The 24,182-nt window shown below is 50.3% G+C and overlaps 1 protein-coding gene across 3 annotated transcripts in view; it reads right to left on the bottom strand.

The window, feature by feature from the left end:
- XPNPEP2 (X-prolyl aminopeptidase 2) overlaps window positions 1–21,518 on the bottom strand; it is a 30,523-nt gene extending 9,005 nt beyond the window's left edge. For 2 of the 3 annotated variants that reach the window (XM_054676215.2, XM_054676213.2), the window contains exons 1-15: window positions 21,174–21,324; window positions 18,222–18,295; window positions 16,338–16,448; window positions 15,143–15,206; window positions 14,069–14,173; window positions 13,728–13,814; window positions 12,655–12,801; window positions 9,840–9,941; window positions 8,669–8,750; window positions 8,150–8,345; window positions 7,247–7,336; window positions 5,910–6,019; window positions 5,120–5,197; window positions 3,936–4,007; window positions 1,272–1,332 (exon numbers count right to left, since the gene is read on the bottom strand). In XM_054676215.2, the coding sequence (XP_054532190.1) occupies window positions 1,272–1,332; window positions 3,936–4,007; window positions 5,120–5,197; window positions 5,910–6,019; window positions 7,247–7,336; window positions 8,150–8,345; window positions 8,669–8,750; window positions 9,840–9,941; window positions 12,655–12,801; window positions 13,728–13,814; window positions 14,069–14,173; window positions 15,143–15,206; window positions 16,338–16,448; window positions 18,222–18,295; window positions 21,174–21,222 (1,428 nt within the window). In that variant the 5' untranslated portion in view covers window positions 21,223–21,324. Of the gene's footprint in view, window positions 1–1,271; window positions 1,333–3,935; window positions 4,008–5,119; window positions 5,198–5,909; window positions 6,020–7,246; window positions 7,337–8,149; window positions 8,346–8,668; window positions 8,751–9,839; window positions 9,942–12,654; window positions 12,802–13,727; window positions 13,815–14,068; window positions 14,174–15,142; window positions 15,207–16,337; window positions 16,449–18,221; window positions 18,296–21,173 lie in introns of all 3 variants that reach the window. The other variant, XM_016944042.3, reaches the window with a different exon arrangement.
- Window positions 21,519–24,182: the final 2,664 nt, after the last annotated feature.

The following is a 24,182-nucleotide window of genomic DNA, read 5'->3' as shown; positions in this document are numbered from 1 at the left end:
CTGATGGGGAGAGGAAGAGGTGATGTGGAGGACGGGAGGAGGAGCCAGAGGAGTTTCCAGCTGCTTGGCCTATGGATACACGGTGCAGGGCCCAGGCCTGGGTGTGTGTAGGCAGGGTGGGGGGAGTCTCATCGTTATGTGTGGCTGCCCGGGTTCTGGAAGATGGCCAGCAGAGGCTGAGGAGGGCCTTCCCAAAGCTGGGGCTCCATCACGTGCTTCCCTCTGGCTGGTCTATGAGGATCATTACAATATCTGCAGGAGACACTTGGTGGCGGTGAACCGAGGCTGTGACTCCCTGGGCTGAATCCTGACTCAGCCACTCACTCTGAGACTTTGGGCAGGCGACTTTAACTGCTGTGTGCCTCAGTTTCCTTATCTGCGATGGGAAGATAACAGGACCTAGCTCCTAAGGTTGTTGGGAGAGGCAGGCAGACTAATGTACAGAAGGTGCTGCCAACAGCGTGCATGCTTCATGGAAGTTTAGCACACTCATTCCTGTGGTTGTGACGGCTGCTGAGTTTTCTTAAGGCCTTTCATGAGGGTTGAGGTTTGCTGACTTGGCAGCTTAGGCTTCCTCTGTCAGCGGAGGGAGGTGGCCTGACAGTGGCCTCTTCTGGTCACTTCCAGAGGCGATGTGGTCAATCTCCATCACCACACAGGTTCACAGGCTTGTCACTTTGGGCAGGACAGCCAGAGGCAGCAGACTCCGCCGCTAAACTGTGAGCTCCTGGAGACCTGGACAGCATTTTGTTCCCCTCTCTGTGTTTCCAGCACAATGTCTGCCCCATAGTCGGCCTGCTGCATGCAGCATGATGGCAGCTCGCTGCTCCACCCCCAGGGCCCTCTGGTGCACAGAGACAATGCCCTCGCCTCTGCCCCAGCTGGCCAGCCCTCGCTGTTTCCTGAACACCTCTGGCTCCTTTCCACCGCGGAGGCTTCACTTGTGCCGTTTTCCTCCACTTGGGATGCCTTTTTTTCTCCTTTCTGCTGAGTACAGGGCCAGGCACACAGGCAACAACAAAAAAATATTTGTGCACTGATTTACCAGAATAGGATGAGGCTCAGCTTGGGCTGAGGCCTTGTCAGTGGCCTGAAATATCCCCGGGGAAGCAGCAGGGAGCACTGGGTTTTCCGGCACCAGTGGTGTCACCTTGGGCAAACTACTTAACCTCTCTGAGCTTCAGTTTTAGCCTCTGAAATGGAAGGGATCTTGACTGCTTGGGTGCCCCCTTGGAGGAGGGTGGTGAGGGGAAATCTGGGCCCATGCTTACCTTCTGGAAGGCAGAGGGGGTGCCCCAGTGGACTGTTCTGGTGATGTCTGTGGTCCCGTCCCTATGGAGAAGGAAAACCAACATGCCAAATGCCTGGGGCTAGGGACTGGGGCCATGTGCTTTCTGTGTGCTTTCCACAAGTGGCAGGGCTGGGATGGGATGGGTGGACAGCGAAAGGAAGAAGACAGCTACCATAATCAAAATCCCCTCTTCAGCACCTATGTGTGAAAGGCCTCTGCAAACCTATCAAGTTAAAAGTTACTAAGTTGTCTGACAAGTGTGACTCCCCACCCTACACACTCCTCCCCCATCCCACTCATTTTGGATGTTCTGTAGGTCTGGGTTTCCTTGGGTCCAGCTGGTTATGAAAGCAAGGCTTCTTCCAGGCTTCCTGGGAGGCAGAAAGGGGACTGTCCCCTTTTTACAGCTGGGGAAACTGAGGTCCAGAGAGATTATGTTATCATAACACTCTCATATTCAGATAGTTGTCGACCATTTATAGGACACTTTTGCTGCTCCCTGGGAAGAATGGCAGAGGAGGCCTCATTATCCCCAGTTCACAGATGAGGCCATTGAGGCCATGCGGCTGTTTCCCTCTCTGAACTTCAGTGAAGCCAGGCCTAGAGCAAGCACTGCCTCTCCACACAGTCCTCTCCATGGCAAACACGGATCTGACCCAGTGACTTGCTGAGTTCCAGTTAGGTGAAGCCTCAGTCCCAAGGTCTGACTCCCAACTCCCAGCTGCAGCAGTTGCCACAGATGGCCCCTGTGATCATGCCTTGGTGAGGGAGAGGGGAGAAATGGTCCCAGGGCCCTGGGGCTTCTCCTTGGGTCATGGGGTGTGGTGACCTTCTTCTTCAGAAGGAAAGAAGAGGAAGTGAGGTGACTATTTCCCCGGCCTCACCCTACTCTGAGCACACCCCATTCCAGCAACGCCCCCACAAATTCACTTCCCCTTTGCTCATTGGCCATCTCAAGTACACACAGCATCAAACTCCTGACCAGCAAAGGCTGCTAAGCTGAGCGCCTGCTACTCTGGATCCCCTAGAGCTGTGCTAAGAACAAGCAAAGAGCCTCTGTCGTTAGCACATTCGCCATTTCCACAGGACTCCTTGCTCCTCCATCAGTTCAGTACGGCCCTTCTTTTGTCCCACCCCACGCTTCCCACACTTCCTTCCTCAATGAGGAGGGAAAATCTTTCAGGTCAGCTCAGCTCAGCTCAACTCTGGTGTGAATGATTGGTCACATGTTTGGAAGGAATGGGGTTAGCCTATTCTCTTTCTTTCTTTCTTTCTTTCTTTCTTTCTTTCTCTCTCTTTCTCTCTCTCCCTCTTTCTTTCTTTCTTTCTTTCTTCCTTTCTTTCTTTCTTTCTTTCTTCCTTTTATAGTCTTGCTCTTATTGCTCAGACTGGAGTGCAGTGTCACGATCTCGGCTCACTGCAACCTCCGCCTCCCGGGTTCAAGCAATTCTCCTGCCTCAGCTTCCCTTGGGAAGCATGCTCCACCACACCCGGAAAATTTTTGTATTTTTAGTAGAGATGGGGTTTCACCATGTTGCCCAGGCTGGTCTCAAGCTCCTGACCTCAGGTGATCTGCCCGCCTCAGCCTCCCAAAGTGCTGGGATTACAGGTGTGAGCCACCACGCCTGGCCAGGTTAGCCTATTCTGCATGGCTGTCAGGTCTGAGCATTCAGGTTGTACACTGTACAAAGGTAGCCCATCTAAAGGGTTGCTTCTCTCATCTGCCCCCACCTCCACCCTGAACAGTGCCATGGGGAAGAGGGGGCTGAGGAGTCTGCATGATGTTGGTGGTGCGGGGGTGTCCAGGGTGTGCACGAGTGGATGAGAGTAGGGTATATGTGTTTGTGTAGCCAGGCAGGGACATTGAGTATAGTTGCTCAGACTGTGTAATAATACGTGGACTTAGAAAACATTTTACTTGAGGCTGGGCATGGTGGCTCATGTCTGTAATCCCAGCACTTTGGGAGGCTGGGGCAGGTGGATCACCTGAGGTCAGGAGTTTGAGACCAGCCTGGCCAACATGGTGAAACTCCATCTCTACTAATACATACATACATATATATATATATATATGTGTGTGTGTGTGTGTGTGTGTGTGTGTGTGTGTGTGTGTATGTGTGTATGTGTGTGTATATATATGCGTGTGTATATATATGTGTGTGTATGTATATGTGTGTGTGTGTGTGTATATATATATATATAGCTGGGCATGGTGGTGGACACCTGTAATCCAAGCTACTTGGGAGGCTGAGGCAGGAGAATCACTTGAACCCGGGATGCAGAGGTTGCAGTGAGCCAAGATCGTGCCACTGCACTCCAAACCTGGGCGACAGAGTGAGACTCTGTCAAGAAACAAACAAACAAACAACCCACAAAAAACAGCAACTTAAGCAAAGGGAGTCTTTTCCTAATTCCCACAGAGGTGCTGCCTGGGTCCTGCCACTATTCCAGCCTCTGTGTATTTCCTACTGTGCAGGGACCCCCATGTGTGAAAATGGGAAGGATGTTCGGGGCTCATTCCAGATCTCTCCTTTTTCAGACGAAGAATCCGTGGCCCAGGAAGGGAAAGCTTTGGCTGACTCTTGGCAGGCTCAGGAGATCTGAGCAGAGACATCCAGGCTAGGGTGAGGTCAGGGGTACATACCAGTACTGCCCCCCAGAGTCCAGCAGGTACATCTCATCTGAGGACAGCTTGCGGTTCAGCTCCTTGGTCGGGCTGAGAAGGGGAGAGAATGTTGAGAAGGGCAGCCTAACCCTGCACTGGGTCACGTGGGAGGCCTTGGTGGGAGGACCTCTGGGGCCTGGGCTTCCAGGCCAGTCCCTCTGGAGGAAGTCATTCTATCCCAAAGGGCCCTGGAAGAGAACTCAGCTTCCGTTGCTGCTGTCCTCAGCACACGTCTGTTAATCCTGCACCTGGCTGAGCCAGGCCCTGGTCCCCAGGGAGGAGAGAGAGGGTAAAGCCCAGAATATGAGAGCTGGGAGAGCCCTAGAGACCCCCCAGCTCAGCTGTCTCCTTTTCCATAAGGAGAAGCAGGCCTATGGAGGCCAAGGGGCTTGCACGAGGATGCGCGGTAAAGCGGCAAAGAGCTGGGCCTCTACCCAGATGCTCCCTCCGGCCCTTTGTCTCTAACTTCCTGCTGCCTCCGAGAGCAGAGGGCCCTGAGAAGAAGCAGAGCACAGGAAGGGAGGATACCTCCAGGGTGGGGCTGCTGAGCAAGAGGTGGTAAAGCCGAGGAGCACCCACCCTGCCACTCTAGCCCGAGTGGGTAGGAGGGGCTGGGGCAAGGCAGCCGAAGGCGTGGGAGACACCAGGGGACACCAGGGGAGGGAATTCTGGGACATGTCGGGCACTCCCTTGGAGGGCATTGACCTCTCCCTGCTGTGCCCATGCCAGGCGGAGGCAGCTGGTCAGCTTTTCATCAGGCAGGCCTGCAGGGGTTTGTTTTCTATAGGGCCAAACACCTGGCTAGCCTGTATCTTGGGCCCACCTTGGCTGGTTCAGGCTGAGTGAACAGACCTCTCTCCATGTGAACTCGTGAGCTTTAAGCATTAGCTAACATAAGCAACACACGGGAAGCCAGGGAAAAGCATCCAATGGCATCGGTGTCTTCCTTCCAGGTCCCCCAGCCTCCAGCGCTCAGGCCTTTTCATTACAAGGCAACTCCCTACTCCACACTGAGCTCCTCTCCCAGCCCCCACAGGGCTAGGGGCCTCGGACCTTCAACGTGGACTCAGGTCCCAGAACATCCCCCTCCCCTCACCCTGTTCCTCTACACACACAACAGGATCCCCCAACAGGGCCCTAGAAAATTCTTTTTCCTCAAGTACCTGTAGTGGGCCAGGGCAGCATTCAGGCCACTAGCAGAGATGGTTTCAAAACTGGGTCCGGAGGAGAACTGTTCTTCTCTGGAAAGTACAAGGCAAGGCATGATCAATGAATGGGCCCCTGGACTAGGCTGGGCCCAGGATATCTAATCAAATCCAGTGAAGGTCATGGCTGCCTCTACCTCTCAACTGGATACCATTTGGCTCTCCCAGCCCTCACCTCCTGGTTCCATCTCCTCAAGCCCTGACCTGTCATTTATAGAGGAAGATCAGAGGACACACTGTAGACACCCATTATTTCCTCTCCACCTCCATTTTACGGATAGGAGTGAAGAAACCCAGCTCTCTGTATCTGAAAACTCCCCCAGTCCTGGAAGAGCATCCTGTACCTCAAACCTACAATCCGGCCCTGACCTGGGCCAAGCATGCCTTCGGGAATCCTCCTCCCTACCTGGTATTCTCAAGTGGTCCAGGGGCTGACCTGGTCTGAGCCACAGCACCCCCCAGGGAGATTCAGACCGTGCCTGAAGCAGACACTAGGGGACGCTATTGGGTTGTGGCCCTTCGAGTTGTCCTGCTTTCAGCGGGGCGGGAAATATCATCCAACGCCCCCTGCTCAACTCCCCGACCACCCAAGAACCTGTCACTCCTTGTTCTCCAGAGCCCTCCCCCACCCAGCACGCATATGAGGAGGATCTTCCTTTCTGCTAAGTAAGGGGACAAATTCCCCCTCCCTGCCCCCACTGCCACACTAAAAGACAGTCAGCCAAAAAGGACGGCCGTGGCTCTTCACCCTCGGAACTTGTCCACGAGCTCTGCCCCCGAGAACTCATCCACTGTGCCTTTGGGCACGTTCTTCTCCAGCCAGACCAAGTACCGGATCACAGCCACAGCGTCCCGCACCTGGAGTTGGGGAAGCAGGGAAACAGAGGAGCCGGGTGAGGTCTGGTTGCAGCCACAGGCTCCAAGATGATGGAGATCAGATAGCGGCTCCAGGATGTGGAGCTTTGAAAACACTGGCTATTTGATGTCAAAGAATTCTTGTTAGTGTTTATATATGATCATAGTGTGTTCCTGTTTTTGAAAGAGTTCTGTGTTGACGGCAGAAATGACACGCTATCTAGGATTTACTTTTAAAAGAATCCAGCAGCAGAGGGGGTGGTTGTGGTGGTAATGAACATGGGGTTATAGACAAGACAAGAATGGCCATGAGTCAAGGATTGTTGAAGCTGGATGAAGGGACACTGGAGATTATGATGCTATTTTCTCTATCTTTGTGTGTGTTTAAAATTTCCTATAAGACAAAGTTTTTTTTTAAATGAGGTGGTTTATCTTAATTTTAACAAGAATTCTTTTTTAAAAATTGAGCCATCCTCTTGCCAGTGTGAGGAAATCATTATAGCTAACACTTATTTAACACTTAGAATGTGCTAGGTGGTGCTCAGAGCAATATACATATTCATTGAATTCTCACAACAACCATATGCTGTAAGATTACTGTTATGATCCTCATTTTACAGATGGGGTAACTGAGGCCCAGAGAGGTAAAATGACTTGGTCAAGGTCACCCAGTTAGGAATTGGGTAGAGCTGTGGTTTGAACTCAAGGCACCCTAGCTCCAGGGCCTGTGCTCTAAACCACTGTACTATATTGGGGGCAAGGATATGAGGTACATGTGGGCGCCCAGGAATAATTTGGTGTCTGCTTCTTTATTTCTTTTTCTTTCTTTCTTTCTTTTTTTTTTTTGACCTAGTCTCACCCAGGCTGGAGTGCAGTGGCATGATCTCAGCTCATTGCAACCTCTACTTCCCAGGTTCAAGCGATTCTCGTGCCTCAGCCTCCTGAGTAGCTGGGACTACAGGTGATCGCCACCATGCCTGGCTAATTTTTGTATTTTTAGTAGAGACAGGGCTTCACCATGTTGGCCAGGCTGCTCTCGGACTCCTGAGCTCAAGCAATCCTCTCACCTTGGCCTTCCAAAGTGCTAGGATTACAGGCGTGAGCCACCGCGCCCAGCTTGCTTCTTTGTTTCATTGAGGGTCTTCTTCAGGCTCTTCTGGAGGCCTCTCCTTTCTAACTCATTAGGCTGGATACTCCCAAAAGGCCATGTCTGCCTGAACGTGGACTTACGTGGCTGGCCTTGAGGAGGGTCTGCTCCTTGCTGTTCTTCACTGCCTTGGTCATCATCACTGGGGAGTAGGTGTCTGTCACGAGTTTCTCCTGTTGGGGGCAGGGAGGAGAAAAGGAGGTCTGGGGGCACAGGTCTGGGGGCACAGTAAAGGAGGTCTCCATGGCACAGGGGTGTTTTCAGAGGACTGGCAGGAGGACCCAGCAGACGTGAGATTTGCCACCGTTTCGTGGCAATGCTCTCTACTCTGTGTGTGCTTTCTGTCTTTCCTAGTTTTCCACGTCCAGCTGAACCCTCTCTCCTTCCAGGAAGGCTTCCTTGATTGACACTGCCTTGCTTGGCAGTGAACTCCCTGTCTTCGGATCCCACCAGCACTCTGGGATGGATCAGAGTCTGGCCTGAGTCACTCGACAGGCTGTCCTGACAGTGTAAGTTTCCTGTACATATCATGACAGCTACCATTTATTGGACACTACCATGTGTCAGTCATATACACTATCTCCTTTAAATCTCCACTGAGCGACTCCTGCGAGGTCAGGACTCTTATTGCCATTTTATAGGTGAAGAAAAAGACCCAGATTGGCTAAGTTGCTTGTCCAAAGTCACTGCACAGCTAGTTAGGGACAGAGCTGGAATTCATTTTCAAGTTTGGCTGACTCCAAAGTCTCTGCTAGATCAGGCCGTATACTCTCCAGCCTCCTGACAATTTTATGAGCTCTCTGGATGGCCATCCCTGTTTCCTCTTCTGGCTCTTCCCAGTTAGGCCAAGAAGGGAACTCACTGCACAGTTGTTGGCTGACTAGGTGACTGAATGGCTGAGGGGCTTCACCCCACTTTAGGTTAAGACTTCTCAGGCCTAGAGTGGGGATTGGTGCCTGGCTTGGGCTGGGGCCTGGCAAACCCACCTTGGGTATCACTTCATAGATCCCATACATGGTATAGCTGGTCCCGATCCAGATCCTCACATCTCCCAATGCGTAGGCCTGGATGCTGTCACGAACTTGGCTGTAATCCTCGATTTGCACACACATGGGGCCTGTGCAACTGGAGTTCAGATAGCTCAAGGTTTCGGAGCTAAAGCGACTCTTGTTTGCAAACAACCTGGGTGGGGTGGGAAGACAAGGAGGGTCCTGAGCATCTGCTAAGGATGCAAAGGACCAGAGGCAGTCACAGTCCCTCTGTTCCTGGAGGTCAAAGGAAGCCAGCCCCAGGGAGCCAAGCAGGCCAGATTTGGGATTCAACAGGGACAGAGGTTTAAAGAGTCAGGAAAAGCCAACAGGGGGTTTTCTAAAGGGTCGTGCTGCAGCAGGCGCGGAGCTGATGGGCAGCCAGAGGGCTGTATATTAAGGCGGGATCAGTGGTGGGGCATCAAGAGGGTGGAAGTTGGAGAAAGTCCACAACAGCAAGCTCAGGAAAAGCCATACCTAATAGAAGAGTCTGTGAGCAGCGTGTAGGAATAGAAGAAGGGGTTATAGGGGATGTCACTGGCTCGAAGGTTGAAGAGCCCTGGGAAGAGAATTGACAAGGAATATTTAATGCTGATCTGCCTGAGGCAAGCTTTTCTTTTCCTCTTTCTTTTCCTTTCCTTCCTTCTTTCCTTCCTTCCTTCCTTCCTTCCTTCCTTCCTTCCTTCCTTCCTTCCTTTCTTTCTTTCTTTTCTTTCTTTTTTGACAGTATCTTGCTCTGTCACCCAGGCTGGAGTGCAGTGGCAAGATCTCACTGCAATCTCCACCTCACAGGTTCAAGCAAGTCTCCTGCCTCAGCCTCCCAAGTAGCTGGGTTTGCAGATGCCTGCCACCATGCCCAGCTAATTTTTGTATTTTTAGTAGAGACAGCGTTTCACCATGTTGGTCAGGCTGGTCTTGAACTCCTGACTTCAGGTGATCCGCCCACCTTGGCCTCCCAAAGTGCTGGGATTACAGGCGTGAGTCACCGCACCCGGCCAGAGGCAAGCATTTCTGACACTTTTGCCCCACTGTTTCCTTTGGCCCCCAAAGATTACCAACAGCATGCTTGCATCATCTACCTCTGCATGTTACTCAGTCTTTTTGGGGGGGGGGTGGGGGAGTGGGCGTCTTTGAGATGCTGTTGAGAGTTATGGATCTTTTCCCCCCAGAAAAATGCAGATACTTAGCAGTCAGCACACAGTTCCAGTGGGTCCCTGGAATATCTGAAGCCCAGCCATAGGGATCAGACAAGAAGTCCTGAGCCATGTCGGAAAGAGTAGAGTCCCACTGGGTGCTAAAGCTGGGAATGTGAGTGCCCTGGGATAGTGGCTAAGTTGTTGGGAGGCATTTCCTGGTCCTCCTCCCCTTAGTGGGACAGAAGCATTTTGCTGCCATGGTCAGTTCGTTCCTCTGGTGGCCTGTGGGCTGGTCCCAGCTTGCTCAGGGCTACCTTTTGTCCTTTTTCTGAAGCCATGAGCTCCTGCCCCCTTACCCTTCTTGGTTCCCACGGGCTGTGGCCATGGAGTTCTCAAGAATTGGTGGGCACATGGTTATTTGGGGAAGAGCTAGCTCTGTGCTGCAGGGCCCGGGAGGCTTGGGGCATTGGGGAGACCCAGGCGCCCACCCATGTCTGCAAATCCACACTCACAGGCCGTCTCCTCAAGCGCCGACAGAAGGACGGCAGTCGGGGCCTTTTGATGCTTCTGCATCTGGCTTCGGACGCCAGATACTTTCTCCTGCCAAGTGCTCCCTAGAAGCAAAGGAGCCCCAAAAAAGTGTAAGTGACAGACCTTGCCTTTGGCACTCGGTTCCTGGAAGGTCAGCCTTAGGGTAACAGTTTTGCATCCTGTTAAAAAGCAGCGAAACCCTTTCCTCAAACAAACTCTTACTTGTGTACTCATTAATGACATGGGCCCTGGACCCAGATGGGGCTCAAATCCTGGCTTTGCCATTACTGGATGGGTGACCTTGGGCAAATTACCTAACCCCTCTGTGTCCCATTTTGCACATTTGTAAAATGGGGATGGAGTATAATAAGTATCTGCCTCAATAGGGCTGCTATGAGGATGGAATGAATTAATATTTGTAAAGCACACAGAATGGTATCTTGAGATGTAGTAACTCTTGTATCTTTCTGATTAATAAATAATCATGCAGACTGAGATCAAGAGAGCAGTCCTAGATGAAGGACAAAGGGGTAGGGCTGGGGCCATGTTCAACTTTCTCTGCAGTAACCCCAGTATTTACTAAGCCACGGGTACTGGGCTAAACACTCCATGTGCATTGTTCTAATTCTTACCCATCCCATTTTACAGATAAGGAAACTGAGGCTTCAGAGAGGTAAAGTGACTTGTCTAGGGTTTCATGGATGCAAGAGGTGGAGCTGGGATTTGAACTCTGGTCTGTCTGACTGCATGGCCCACGCTCTTAATCTGTACAGACACCGTACTGTCTTGATAACATTGTCAGTCTCCAAATCTGTCCTTAAACTCTGTGTCACAGCACCGTCCTTTCTCAGATGCTTATATCTGGGTTCTATGACTTTAGCTTTCATCTTCTATCCCTGCCCCCTGCAAGATATTCAAAGAGTCTACCCCTAGGCAGGACTAGGAGTTTGCTGGCCGAAGGCCATAAACATTAAGGGTCCTAGTTGGGTTCAGATATGAGCATAAATAACTTAATGTCGTGAAAAATATTTCATGTAAACAGGTAAAACTATTCAACAATGACCAAAGCTTTGGGTACAATACATTTTGTAGGTTTATTTTACTACATATTTTACACATAATTTATGTTATGTGTATTTTACACATAACATAAAACGTATCATTTTAATCTTTTTAAAGTGCACAATTCAGTGGCTTTCAGCATACTCACAATGTTGTGCAACCATCGCCACGATCTAATTCTAGAACATTTTCTTCATCCCCAAAGGAAACCCTGTACTCACTAAGGAGTCACTCCCTATCCCCCCTCCCCTGAGCCCCAGGAAATCCCTAATCTATTTTCTGTCTCTATGGATTTGCCAGTGCTGGATATTTCATACAAATGGAATTGTACAATATGTGGCCTTCTCTGACTGGCTTCTTTCACTTGCAATTATGTTTTCAAGGTTCAGGAATATGATACCTTTCTGACAAACCAAATGAACCCAAATTTCAATGGTCTGGTGCGTACAGGTATGTTTGAGTAGCGAACTTTTCATGTTCTGCCCTTTGCACTCTCCTTTCTCCTTTAAAATCTGCAAGTGGCTGGAAAGTCTCTCTCGTCTTTATAAGCTTATTGAAGCTGAACTCTGTTCTTCGGCTTCCAAACTCAAGCTCCAGGTGCCTTTTTCTTGAAGACTGGCAGCGGGTGATGACTCGGCATCCCCTCACTTTTGGGAAGTGACAAAACCCTTCCAGCCCCAGGAAGGTTTTTCTTTTTTCCCTTCCCCTTCCCGACATAACTTTGACTTTCTTTATCTGAATAAGATGAGTTTTATTTATGATTTAACAGTCTTGGATAACAAATTTCTTTAAAAATGGTGTCAAGATGCAGAAAGAATGATTCTGGAAGTTACATCAGAACAGATAAAGAAAAATGGACACAATTTTCACTTGTTTCGTCATGGCTGCTATTTTGAAATCTCCCTCCTGCTGTATTGGCTCCTTTCTAAGTGAGAAATTATGTGGACTTGCATGCGGAAAGGGATCTCTTGGCTTGATCAATGTTACTAGGAATCCAAGTTCATTGGCTCATTCAGAATTCCCAGGGAGATAGGAGTGGTTGGTGGCCAAGACACTGATTCATAATCAGTAGGCTGGTCCTGGTCAGGACTTTAGTTACGACTTACAGGAATCTTACAACATACTGTTCTTTTGTGATGTATTTAGATAGTGTCAACGGGGTCAAGGTTATTGATGTTATATTTTTCTAACCTTCCTGATTGGTCCAGCAAAACCTGAACTGTAATCTGTGCTACAGAATGACTCTGAACTTAGTTATTTACTTCCTCTGTCCACTCCTGGCCCACCTGACCCCAGCCATCTCACAAATCTAAATTCTTCATCACAAGAGGGTCAGAAGTAAAGGTCTGAATGATTCATTATGGATCAGTCTCTGCCACCAGGCAAGCAAATCATATCATGTTTTTTTCTCTCTTGAAAGGGGTTGGATATTTTCTCTCATCTTTCTCTGTTTCCCTTCTTTCCTCCCTTCCTGCTCCATCTTGTTTCAAATCCTAACATTCTTTAATCCAACATTTTCTAAATATGGCCGGAGGACATTTTGATTCAGACTCCTCAAGGGGAGGGGGCCCTGAAATCTGCATTTTAAACAAGCATCCCAGGTGACTTAGGTGCATGCTAAGGTTTGCAAACCACTGCTTTGGTACCTCTGATGATGAAGTTTGCCACCTACGGAATAGCAGCCGGGACCTGCGTTGCTACAAGTTGGGAAGGAAACTGGGCTTACTGAATCACCTGTGAATGCCTCCTGCAGGGCATAAATGGGTTGATTTGGAACCGGTGGCCTCTCTGATCCCCATACCAGGTCCACAAGATTGGTTGTGATGGACACCAGCTGTCTGTTAGAGCCTTGGAGGGCCAGATCATAACTCTCCCAGGTGTCTGCAGAGACAAGAAGGAGTCACTTGTCCCTTGCCCATTTACACCTCAGGAAAAAATTGTGATTCAAGCAAAGTTAGTCCTGGTTCCCTTTGCCTCCCTTTGCAGCCCAGCTGCCCGGAGCCTGCCCCAGCAGCCTGCCCACCCCCCACCCCCGGCATGTATGCCCACGCTGGGGTATGTTTCTCATCCTCTTTCTGCTTTCCAAGCCTAATGCCCTGAGCCTACTCTAACACTGACTGCCACAAATTGGCTAAGCTTGTCTTTTTCATTGCCAGTGGCTGTGGGTGGTCCTTCTCTTGGGCACTAATTATTTTATCAGGGCTTCAGTGTCACAGTCAAAAGGAATGGTGATGTTCAGGCCATTGGACAGGCTGGCAGAGAAGCCAGTTCTAAAGCACAAGCCTTTCAGTACATATTCATGAGGACTCCCCTTTGGGGGAATGGGCTTGCCAGCTGTCTGAGGCCCCAGAACTCAGGGACTTGTATTCTCAGGGGCCTTTTTTTTTTTTAAACTCAGAAGCCCTCCCAACTCTTTTGACCCTTCTAAGCTACCTTCCAGAAGAGGGTTACCATGTGATTCCAGCATCATCATTGGCAGGGTTCCAGGGCACAGAGGATGGTTCTGGGTTCAAGCACATCCTGGCCTATTCATCCACTAGCTCTTTAATGATTCACTGAGTCTTCTAGGTTGGGTCTCTGCACTCATGAATTTTAAAATATTTGTACTGATTCTTTTAAATGTATTTTAATTACACAATCCATGAATACATCCTCATTGCAAAACATTCTGCAACTACAATTTCAAATGCTCTATCTTTATAGTCCCACCGCCCCTCCTTCTACCAAGGTCCATTTCTTTATATCCTAGGGAAGCTGAGTCACCCTCGTTAGCATGGACAAATTCAGGGACTGAAGGAAGAGCATACCAATGGACAAGAGGAAGGGGTCAAAACCCACACGCCCTCCAGCGGGAATCTCAGTGAGGAGCCAGGTGACAATAGGAGTGGTGCCAACTGAAAGAAAGATAGGAAGCAATGCAGAGGTCACCTTCAGGGCCAGCCCCAGGCTCTCCAGCCAGGGGTTCTGTCTGATGGTCCTACCATGTGTGTCTTCCTTGAGATCAGCCTTGAAAGTCAGTGATGGCCTCAAATTTCCTAAGCTCCCCATAGAGGCCCAGCATGGTCTTACATGCACGCTCTCACCTATACCTTCCTGAACCTAGTCCAGGTCCCAAGACTTGGGGAACAAATCCATGCGGCCCTTCTACCTTCCTTATGGAGCTCCCAGTTGCAGTCCATCTGCCGCTCAGCCTGAGTCCAGTAGCGACTGTCGGTCCAGACAGCTGCTTTCTTCATAGTCACCACTGCAGTTCCTGGGGCAGAACAGAGAAACTTGCAGGTAAGGGTGAAGGGGAGGAACGTGGCATTAGCTGATGGATGTGCCATGCAGTGCTGGCTCTGAGAATGCCACAAGGGGCCTCTGGAAAGAGATTCTCTCCTCCATTGGAAAGAAGTGAGGAAGGAGATCTTAAAAAGAGCTGTGGGGGGAGCTGGCAGAAAGGTGTCCTGAATCAGGCACCTCTGCTTTGTGTTGAGGGCTGCTTGTGGACTTTCAGCAGAAGTGAGGTCAACTTTTGGCTGCATGTAGGCGCTCTCAGGAAAGATGGGGCTCAGCGTAAAGACTCGGTGGCTGATAGGGAGGCTAAACCAGAGGCTCAGCTGAGGACTGCTGGGCAAGAATAATCCAGAGACTTTGGCAAAGGGAAAAAGAGCCTACGAGGCACGAGGCAGGGTAGTTTGAAGCCCAAGGAGGAATGTTTGAGGATCAGGAAAGGAAGCTTGGATTTCATTCAATGGGCCAGGATCACGGTGCGAGGCCCCTTCAGACACTGTGATCTCATCAAGGGCTTCTATGTTTGTGTCTCATTCGGCCATGTGAAGTGATGTTGTCCGTAAAACAACTGGCAAAGGAAAACTTTGTCCCCAAATGAGCCCTCATGTGAAAGGAATCAGCGGGTTCTCAGCGGTTAGAGGTAGAAGTAGCAACTATTTAGAAACGGAGCCTGGGAGTGCTGGACTGGGCCTGGTTGCAGCAGAGGTAATGAGCATAGGAAGGCAGCCTCTGCCTCATTTCTACACAGAAAGTGGCTGGTGGGCTATGAGATATGTGCCCTGGGGAATCTGATGGTTTTGGGGTGGTGGAGGGAGACAGAGAGAGTAGAAGGGTTTTCTCTACAGTAGGTTCTGGGGTCCCAGATGCTGAGACACTAGCCACATTAGGTCCTCTGTGACCACCTCTGGATCTACCAACAAAAGCAATGGGGCTGGGTAATGATTGTTACCTGCAGACCCTGTAAAGCCTGTAATCCACGCACGCCTCTCGTCATGTTGGCCGATGTACTCGTTCTAGGAAATCAACAACACCATCATTAGCCTTTTTCGTGGTATCAGATCCCACATGAAAGGCCCCCAACCACATCCCAGTTATTTCTGTCTGTCGGCTCCAACCCCTTGTCAGCTACAAGCCCAAGCACACCAAGTGCCTCTTCCAGGAAGCCCTCTGTAACTCTCCCAGCCTTCAATATCTTCCCTTCCTTTGAGCAACCGTATCTTTTGCAGTTCAACTCCCCCGCCCCCCCACTGTTCACACTGGACTCAGTGTAACACTGGACTGTTCTGCAAAGGAGACTTGTTGCCCTGCCCTGCAAATTCTATGCAGTCTAGGGTCCTGTCTTTTGGCTCGTTTGGGTTTTCCCCTCCAGCTAATCCTTCTCCCTCCTGAGTCAAGCACAGTAGACTGGGAACATCATAACTTCTGCAAAGGGCTTTACACGTTATCATATTTTGATCCTCATAATCCTTGGAGATAGATCTCATTACAGACCCATTTCTCTTTGCAGAAGAGGAAACTGAGGCTCAGGGAAGTTCAGATACTTACCCAACGTTCTTAGCCCTTCCCAGCATGTGGGAAAATTAATTTAAACAAGCTCATTGACACTAAAAATGCCCTCTCTTCCAAATGGGCTGGTGTTGGAAAGGTGGATGGTGTGGAGGGTGGAGCTAGTGAGGGGAAACGGTGGGTTGGGTGCCCCCCTCCACAACCAACCCCGCGCTCCCTTAACCCAGGATTTTGGATTATTTTGCTACTCCATTCCACAGAGTATGGGAAGGCCTGGGCCAGAAGGTAGCTTGGAGTTCTTCCAGCCCAATTTCCAGCCCACCTTCTAACCTCCTAGGGCAGGGATACCCTAAACATTCATTCTGGATCTGCCTTCTAGGAATTGATGAAAATTGATTCTGAAGTTGTTTATAGTTTAATTTCTTGAGGTTAAGGAGGTTTGGCAATGTCTGCCCGCCTATGTAGAGGGATACATTCTTTCAGTTGCCCTAAAACTACCGTGTCCATGCTCTCTACTTCCCTCCCTTTGCCCATCAGATCCTTTCTCTGTCTTCATCTTCTGAGTTTTAACAGCTCCTGTTTGTGGTCTCTGACCCAGGGTAGCAGAGAGGGCAAGGGGGAGAGAAGCTGTCTCTTACCATGTGAGCATCTGTGTCTGGGATGATGTAGGCTGAGAGATTCTGGGTCTGCATCTGCTGGCGGAGGGCTGTGAGTGACATTGTGGTATTGACCACAGTAACTGGAAGGTACTGACAGATGACAAGAAGACATTGAGACACAAACAAACAGATACACACGTTGCTTAGAGAAAATGACATCTGGGCCCCTGGCCTCCAGAAGAGCCCCCAGCCTCTCCTGAAGCAGGGGTTGGGGGAAGTTAGGCTGGCCTGGCTTGGGAAGGGATGGGGTGGCAACTGATGTTACTGCTTAGTCTAGATTAAGATGCCTGGGCTGGGTGGAGATGGAGGTGTTGGAGAGTTTGGAAAGGGACCCCTTGTGACAGTAATGGGACCTGAGTCTGGGATATGGGTGTGGGTGAGAACTGCAGGGGTCTGAGCTCTGGCATTGGGCCAGGCCATGCAGACAGTCCTTCTTTGGCTACCTGGGGGTAGGGTTGCCAGATTAGCAAATAAAAATACAGGACACTCACCTAGTTATGTTTGCATTTCAAATAAACAATGTGTAATGTTTTAATGTAAGTATTATATTAAAACATGCACAATTTGGGGCATACTTGCACTAAATTCTTATTTGTTATCTAAAATTCAAATGTAACTGGGTGTCCTGTATTTTATCTGGCAACCTTCCCTTGGCAGGGTTTTTCAGGTTGCCACCCACTGGTCCCAAATGGCAGAGGAGAGTGAATGAATGCCCCCAGCAGTTTGAGATATTGCCCAGAAAGACCCTTTCCAGACCAGTTCTCTATTTCTTTACAGGTCATTTTAGCTTTAAAACGAAAAACATGTTTCCGTTTGTGCTGTTTTGCTTTCTACTCCACGATATATCCATGTTTGTTTTAATATAAAAGTAATGTGGTTTGCCCACCCACCTGCCTGCCCCAGGGGTCCCATAAAGTTAATATTGCTAGCAGATGTACTGCGTTTTTCCCATGGCTTACAGTGCTGCTGGCATGCCTACCCCTTAGCCCTACTCTGATTGTAGAAAGAATCACTCTGGTCTCCAGCTAGGAAGCTGACTACCCAAGCCCCTTCTGCTGGGCCTTTTCCTCGTCTGCACACCCTAGGCCTCCCTCTCTTGCCCTTCCGTTGGCTCTTATTTGGTTTTTGTTTTGTTTTGTTTTTGAGACAGAGTCTTGCTCTGTCGCCCAGACTGGAGTGCAGTGGCACAATCTTGGCTCACTGCAACCTCTGCTTCCTGGGTTCAAGCAATTCTTCTGCCTTAGCCTCCTCAGTAGCGGGGATTACAGGCACCCGCCACCATGCCTGGCTAATTTTTTTATTTTTAGTAGAGACGGGGTTTCACCATGTTGCCCAGGCTGGTCTCGAACTCCTGACCTCAGGTGATCCACCTGGCTCGGTCTCCCAAAGTGCTGGGATTACAGGCGTCAGCCACCGTGCTCGGCCTCCGTTGGCTCTTCTAACCTCTGTCTTCCTCCCTCTTCCCTTCTGTGCTTCTCTTTTTGCTGTCACTCTAGAATTTGTCTTTTCTTTCCTCTGCCTGGCCTCAGCCAAAGGCCAGCTAGGGGCCTCCTGCCCTCCTCCCTCCTCCTAGAGGGGTTTCCCAGGCCCAGATCAGGACGGAAGCAGATAACCTGCTGCGGGAATGAGTGGGAGGGAGGGGAGGGCACTGATGTGGAGGGGAGGGAGTGGAGGGGGGAGGGGCCCAAGAGTCCGGAAATCAGGAGAAAGCCTGGTAGGAGGAGGGGCTACCAACTGACCCAATGAGGGATAGAGAAGATGATAGAGCAGGGCGGGGGTGCTGCGGTGCAGGGGTGTGTGGGGCAGGGGTTGGGGGGTGCGTGGGGCCAGGGGGGCCGTGCGCGGGGGGCAGGGGGCACTCACAGGGGGGTTGGTGGAACAGTTTCTCACATCCTGCCCTCCAAGGTCCACTGGCTTTGGGTGGCCCCAGGCACAAGCTAGAAGCCGGGAGAAAAATCCAGGGTCATTTGGGGACCAGCTAGTTCCTAGAGAGGGAAGGAGTATCCTCTCAGCCCGCCCCACGGGGCCTCCATCCTTTGAAACGCACGAAGCTGGCCAGCTCTACTTGAGGATAAAAATAATCACATTTCATAGGAAATCAGGCTGAATTGGATAGCACCCTGGGTCACAATCAAAGAAATCTGTTTCATAGACAAGTGATTGCCACTTTTGGATGGGTTTTAGTGCTCATTAAATCAATTTTTCTTCTAATATAATTGGGTCTTTTCAGGGTTTAGTGAAGTAGAAAAGTTGTGTGTAAATTAAATTTTTGTTATCAAATTTTCTTTGAAATGCTCTAGAAGATCACGCTAAATAATCACCCCACCTTCATTTTAGCCTTTTATAAATCTAATTGTATGATACATTGGGTTGACTTCAATTCAAGGCCTGCTTGCACTGTTTCTTACAGTCCAAATCTTTGCCTATCATTCCAGGCTCATTTTCAATATATTAGACAGAAATCCTAGTCTGCCATGGTGGGGAAAGACGGATTAATTAGTATTTAAAGACACCCTATTATGTGCCAGATACTGAACGCAGCAATTCATCTACAGTATCTCATTTGATATTTGTGACATCACTATGAGGTGGAAATTATTGTTCACTTTCTGCAGAGGAGGAAGTCAAGGCCCAGATAGATTTGGTAACTTGTCTAACTTATGCCACCAGGAGTCAGTGGTAGAACAGGGATTTGAACCCAGGCCATCTTAATACAAAAGAGGTGAGTGCACTTTCAGTCCTCCCACTCTGCCAAGTATGAGAGGTGGGCCTGAAAAAGGTGATGCCACAGAAGGGACAGAATATATGGAGATCTAGTTTCTAGTTTGGGCTCTGCCCCCAATTTAGAGTGACTCGAGAGTGACCCCCGCCCCCAATATTCATTGAGCAACCATCTCCTAAGCGCCTACTGTGTGCCAGGCACTGGACTAAGTTCTCCAGGCTCTGGACCTCTGGAAAGGAGGGGCTTGAATTAGACAAAGCCCCTTCCTGCCCTGAAAGCCCAGTGGTCTCTGATAGTCCTTGCCTCTAACCCCCCTGTCTTTTAGGGAGGGATTTCCCTAGATGGTAATGGGGCCCTGAGTGTGGGGAGACATTACACTCCCCCGCCCCCCCTCCTTTTTTTTTTTTTTTTTTTTGAGACAGAGTCTCTCTGTCACCCAGGCTGGAGTGCAGTGGGGCGATCTCAGCTCACTGCAATCTCTGCCTCCCGGGTTCAAGCGATTCTCCTGCCTCAGCCTCCCAAGTAGCTGGGACTACAGGCATGCACCCACCACACCCAGCTAATTTTTGTATTTTTAGTAGAGATGGGGGTTTCACTATATTGGCCAGGCTGGTCTCGAACTCCTGACCTCAGGTGATCCACCCGCCCCGGCCTCCCAAAGTGTTGGGATTACAGGCGTGAGCCACTGCGCCCAACGCCCCCCGCCCCCGCATTTTTTTTTTTTTTTTTGAGATGGAGTCTCCTTCTTTTGCCCAGGCTGGAGTGCAGTGGCACAATCTTGGCTCACTGCAATCTCTGCCTCCTGAGTTCAAGCGATTCTCCTGCCTCAGCCCCCCGAGGAACTGGGATTACAAGCGTGCGCCACCATGCCTGGCTAATTTTTGTAATTTTAGTAGAGACAGTGTTTCACCATGTTGGCCAGGCTGGTCTCGAACTCCTGACCTCAAGTGATCCACCTGCCATGGCCTCCCAAAGAGCTGGGATTACAGGCATGAGTCACCACGCCCAGCCACACTTTTGAGTGGGCTGAGCTACAGATGCAAGGAGGGTGGCTGGGGTTCAACACCATGAACGTCCTGTGTGATTTTATCTTGGTCTCATAAACTCAAGGATCAGATGCGACCCATACTGTTCATTTAAGAAAACAAACACCCATTTCTGTAGAAACAGATCCCTGGCAAAATGTTGGCACTGATATGCTAACATAAGAATCAGGACACAGCCAACTTATGTCTCTCTGGACACCAGAATATGCTGTTCTCTGAGGCCAGGGCTGTGGCTCCCAAGAGCAGGCTCTGCAGCTGAATGACTCTGTGGTCCCTGGCACAAGGCCTGGCACTGGGTAGGTGCTCAGGAACTGGACACTGAGTGACTGATCAGGCCCTGCTGACAGACAACAAAGAAAGGAAGGCTAGGGTGGGAGCGCTGGGCTGGGCACCTAGTTGAGGACAGAGAGGGTGCCGCAGGAATGACAAAGAGGAAAGACTCTCTTCCTGACCAAAGTTTAGTTAGGCTCCCCCAAAGCCTCTTCTCCACTTGGCCTTGACCTTGGCCTTCTGTGTCTGTCCTGCCCTTGCCAGGCCTGCATCACCCAGTCTTAGCAAGAATCTTGCTAAGTCAGTTTAGACACCCTTGATATCTGATCACTCTGGCCTGCCGTCAGCAAGAATCCTGTTCAGTTGGTTTAGCAAGAATCCCCCTACCCTTGCTATCTCCTCTTAATACTTTTCCATCCACTGACCCCCTCACTCTGCTCCTTGGCTACAGATCCCTGGAAGTCTTTTCTGTAATCAGAGTTGAGCCCCATTTCCCTCCTCTATTGCAATGCGGTAGTCTTAAATTAAGTTTTCCTTACCGTTTTAACGAGTGTCAGAATATTTTTTTTCTATAATGGGGGGAATGGAAAGGTGCCAAACCAGACTCGATCCAAGTTATGAGGGCCCCCAACACTGGCCCTGAGGTGTCTCTTCCTCAAGTCAGAGAGAGGAAGCAACAGAAAAAGAGACTCGGGCCCCAACCCTCACTCCAACCCTTTCTGAGCTCAGAGGGGAGAGGTCAGAGCTGCCTTCCAGTGGAAGCTAGGGTGCACATACCACAGAGGAGGACCAGCCAGGGGCAGCAGCCCCAGTGAGCCCGGGCCATAGGGTCTCCAGATGCCGCCGCTGGGTGGATGGAGGGACAAGGGAGAGAGGGAGGGCTCTTTCCCCGGCCTCTTCCTTCAGGCCTTTCCTGGGCTCGAGCAGACAGAGGGTGGGGGCTGGCGTCAAGAAGGAGGCGTCTGGCTGCTGGGTGGAGAGTGCTTCTCTGGTCTGTTGTTTTGGAGGGCTCTGGGAGCCAGGGTGGGCAGAGGAGCTTTGGGCTGCCCGAGGCGGACTGTGCAAGTTCCTAGTCGTGTAGGATAGGGTGTGAGGCTATCCTGGGCAGAGTCCAAAGATCTCAGAGACAGAGGCACAACAGCTGGTCTCAATCAGCCTGCTTTTCCCAGCCCCCTCTCAGCGGCAGAGCCCCAGCCATTCCTTAATTCGGTCCCCTTCCCTCCAGCAAGCTGATTCCCATTAGCTCCCACACTCTGGGCTCTGGCTCCAGCACTGCTTTTGCTGTGGGGATGGAGATTTGCCTCCTGCTGCTGCTCCTTTTCCTCCCCACCTCTTCTTCCTCCTCGTTTTCCTTCTCCTCCTCCTTTTTCCTCCTTCCCCTCCTTTTCTGGGCTCCTCCACTTCCTCTTCTTCTTCCTCCCTTTCCCTCCTCATCCTCCTCCTTTTCTTTTTTCCTCCTTGTCCATTTCCTCCTCCTCCTCCTTTTTCCTCTTCCTCCCCCTCCTTTTTTCCTCCCTCTCTTCCTCCAAGCTGACTGGAAAAGCCAGTGTCCTCTCTTCTTGTAGTGCTTGGCAAGTCCCACTGTACCCCTTGGGAAAGTTGGTTGTGACTGGAGAGTTACTTTCTTGAGCTGGGATGAGTCCCCCCCAGGAGTGCCCACTCTGAAGAAGTGATGCCAGCTCTTCCCTTGGGATCTGGGGAGTCCCATTCCCCTGCATTTTCTGAACCTGCACTCTGGGGAACCGAGGCTGTTAGAGCCACTCACACCTGGGAGGAAATGAAAGCCCAAAGATGCCCCTATCTGGAGGGTTCGGGGGATGCCACTGAATAGGGAAGAAGACACAGAAAGGGGAGTTTGGGCGCTCTGAGAAGACTAATTTGGTGAACTGGAAATGCTGTTTCTGCTGTAGCTTCTAGAACAGGGATTTGGTTACCCTGAAGTGTGAGTCACTCGTAAACAACACAACTCCCAATGAGGGAAATGGAGAAGCTGAGGCCTGCCTTGTCTTCACACCCAGCTGAATCAGAGGGCAGCTTCAAGGCAGCTCCTAGTAAATGCTCTACAGAACCCTTGCTCTTTGGGTTCGAGGAAGGCGATTTCCCAGAGAGGAATGCTTTAGAGAGATAAACAGACCCAATGAGGATGGATGCTCACCTAGCCTGGAGGGCCCCAGAGGCAAACTGCCCATTCCTTTTGTTTCTATTTTTATTTTTGAAACAGGGTCTTATTCTGTTGCCCAGGGTGGAGTGCAGTGGCATGTTCTCGGTTCACTGCAACCTCAGCCTCCCGGGCTCAAGTGATTCTCCAGCCTCAGCCTTCCGAGTAGCTGAGACCACAGGTGCGTGTCACCATGCCTGGCCACCATTCCCTTTGTTTCTATTTTTAATGGATTTACAGTCTGCTTATGTCCACATCAAGTGTAAAGCAACTTTCAACAATCCATTCAAGAATGACAAAATAGGCCATTTTGAAGAGGGAAAACGGACCTTCATGGGAGTCTCTGAAGGGGCAGAGTCAAAATGAGTGAGGTGGCTCAGTGAACTTCATTCTCAGGAGTAAAAGCAGAGGGCAGGAGCCCACAGCCTCAGAGGACAGACCAGGGACAAGGAGAACATGAGAATGCTGTCATTCAATAACTGCTGAAGCTCCCGCAGCCTTTTCCCCGGGCTCCTCTCTCCCACCCCTTCCAGGGCTGGTAATGAAATTATTCCCAGAGACCAGAGCACTGGAAAATGCCCCCTCAAAGGCTCCTGCCTCCTCTGTTTGCTACAGTAGCCATCCTGAAGGGCGGGCAAGCAAGCAGATAGAGCTGATGGGATTTTGCAGGGGAAGACCCCTGAAGATAGCCTTTGAGGACAAACATGGTCCTGTCTTTCTGTCAGTGAACTGAGCCTCGAAACACTGACTTGGGAGCCAATCAGCCTGAGTTTCAATCCCAGCTCTGGCACCCACTAGCTGTGTGATCTTGGGCAAGTGACTTTATCTCCCTGAGTCCCCAGTGTCCTCACCTGTGAGTTGGCATAATAATAGTACTAGCTTCTAAGGTTGTTATGAGGATTCAATGGGCTAATGTTGGTGATGCTCTCAGAACATGCCTCGCAGAGACAAGAGTAAATGTTCTACAAATGTTTGTTAATTCACATACTAGAACTAAATAAAGCCAGTCTCATCTGTACTTTGTTCTTTCTCTCCCTGGCATCCAGCACTGCTGAAATAGCAGTTGTTATAGCAAAGATCAGCTGAGCTGAAGGGCCAACCCCCGAAGCAAACAAACTAAACGGGGATTCCACCCCCATCTTCTGGACTCTGCCCAGGGATGGTCCCCACATAATACTCAGCCCTCTGGTTTCATACCTCTGGGTCCCAGCCTTAGCCCTGGTGGCAAAGATAACTTCACTTGCCTTCATCAGCTCCTTCCTTATCTCCCTATCTCGAAACCACTGTCTTTACTCTTATCAGTTGAGAGACTTCAACCCAAGTTGGCAACAGGCTTGAAGTGGAAAGAAATGATTCAACGTGGGGAGGGTTGAATGGCCGAGTCTTTGCATCAAAGTTGTTTGGAAGATGCATGCATCACTGGAGTCTCGCTCTGGCCTACTCAGGCAGTGGACTTCTGCTTGTTTTACTTTTTGGTCCAAAGCTAGCCTAAAGGCCAAATTCTGAAATCAGAGGTGATCTTCTCTAGAGTACCTCCTGTCTGTGCCTCTTATTTTGCACCCTCATGCCACCCCAGGCTTCCAACCTGAGCCTGCCCTCTCTGGGCACCAATGCCTCCTTGACTTCCA

This window comes from Pan troglodytes, chromosome X (assembly GCF_028858775.2).
Source record: "Pan troglodytes isolate AG18354 chromosome X, NHGRI_mPanTro3-v2.0_pri, whole genome shotgun sequence".
Classification (NCBI taxonomy): Eukaryota; Metazoa; Chordata; class Mammalia; order Primates; family Hominidae; genus Pan; species Pan troglodytes.
This window is presented reverse-complemented; position numbering and strand designations above follow the sequence as displayed.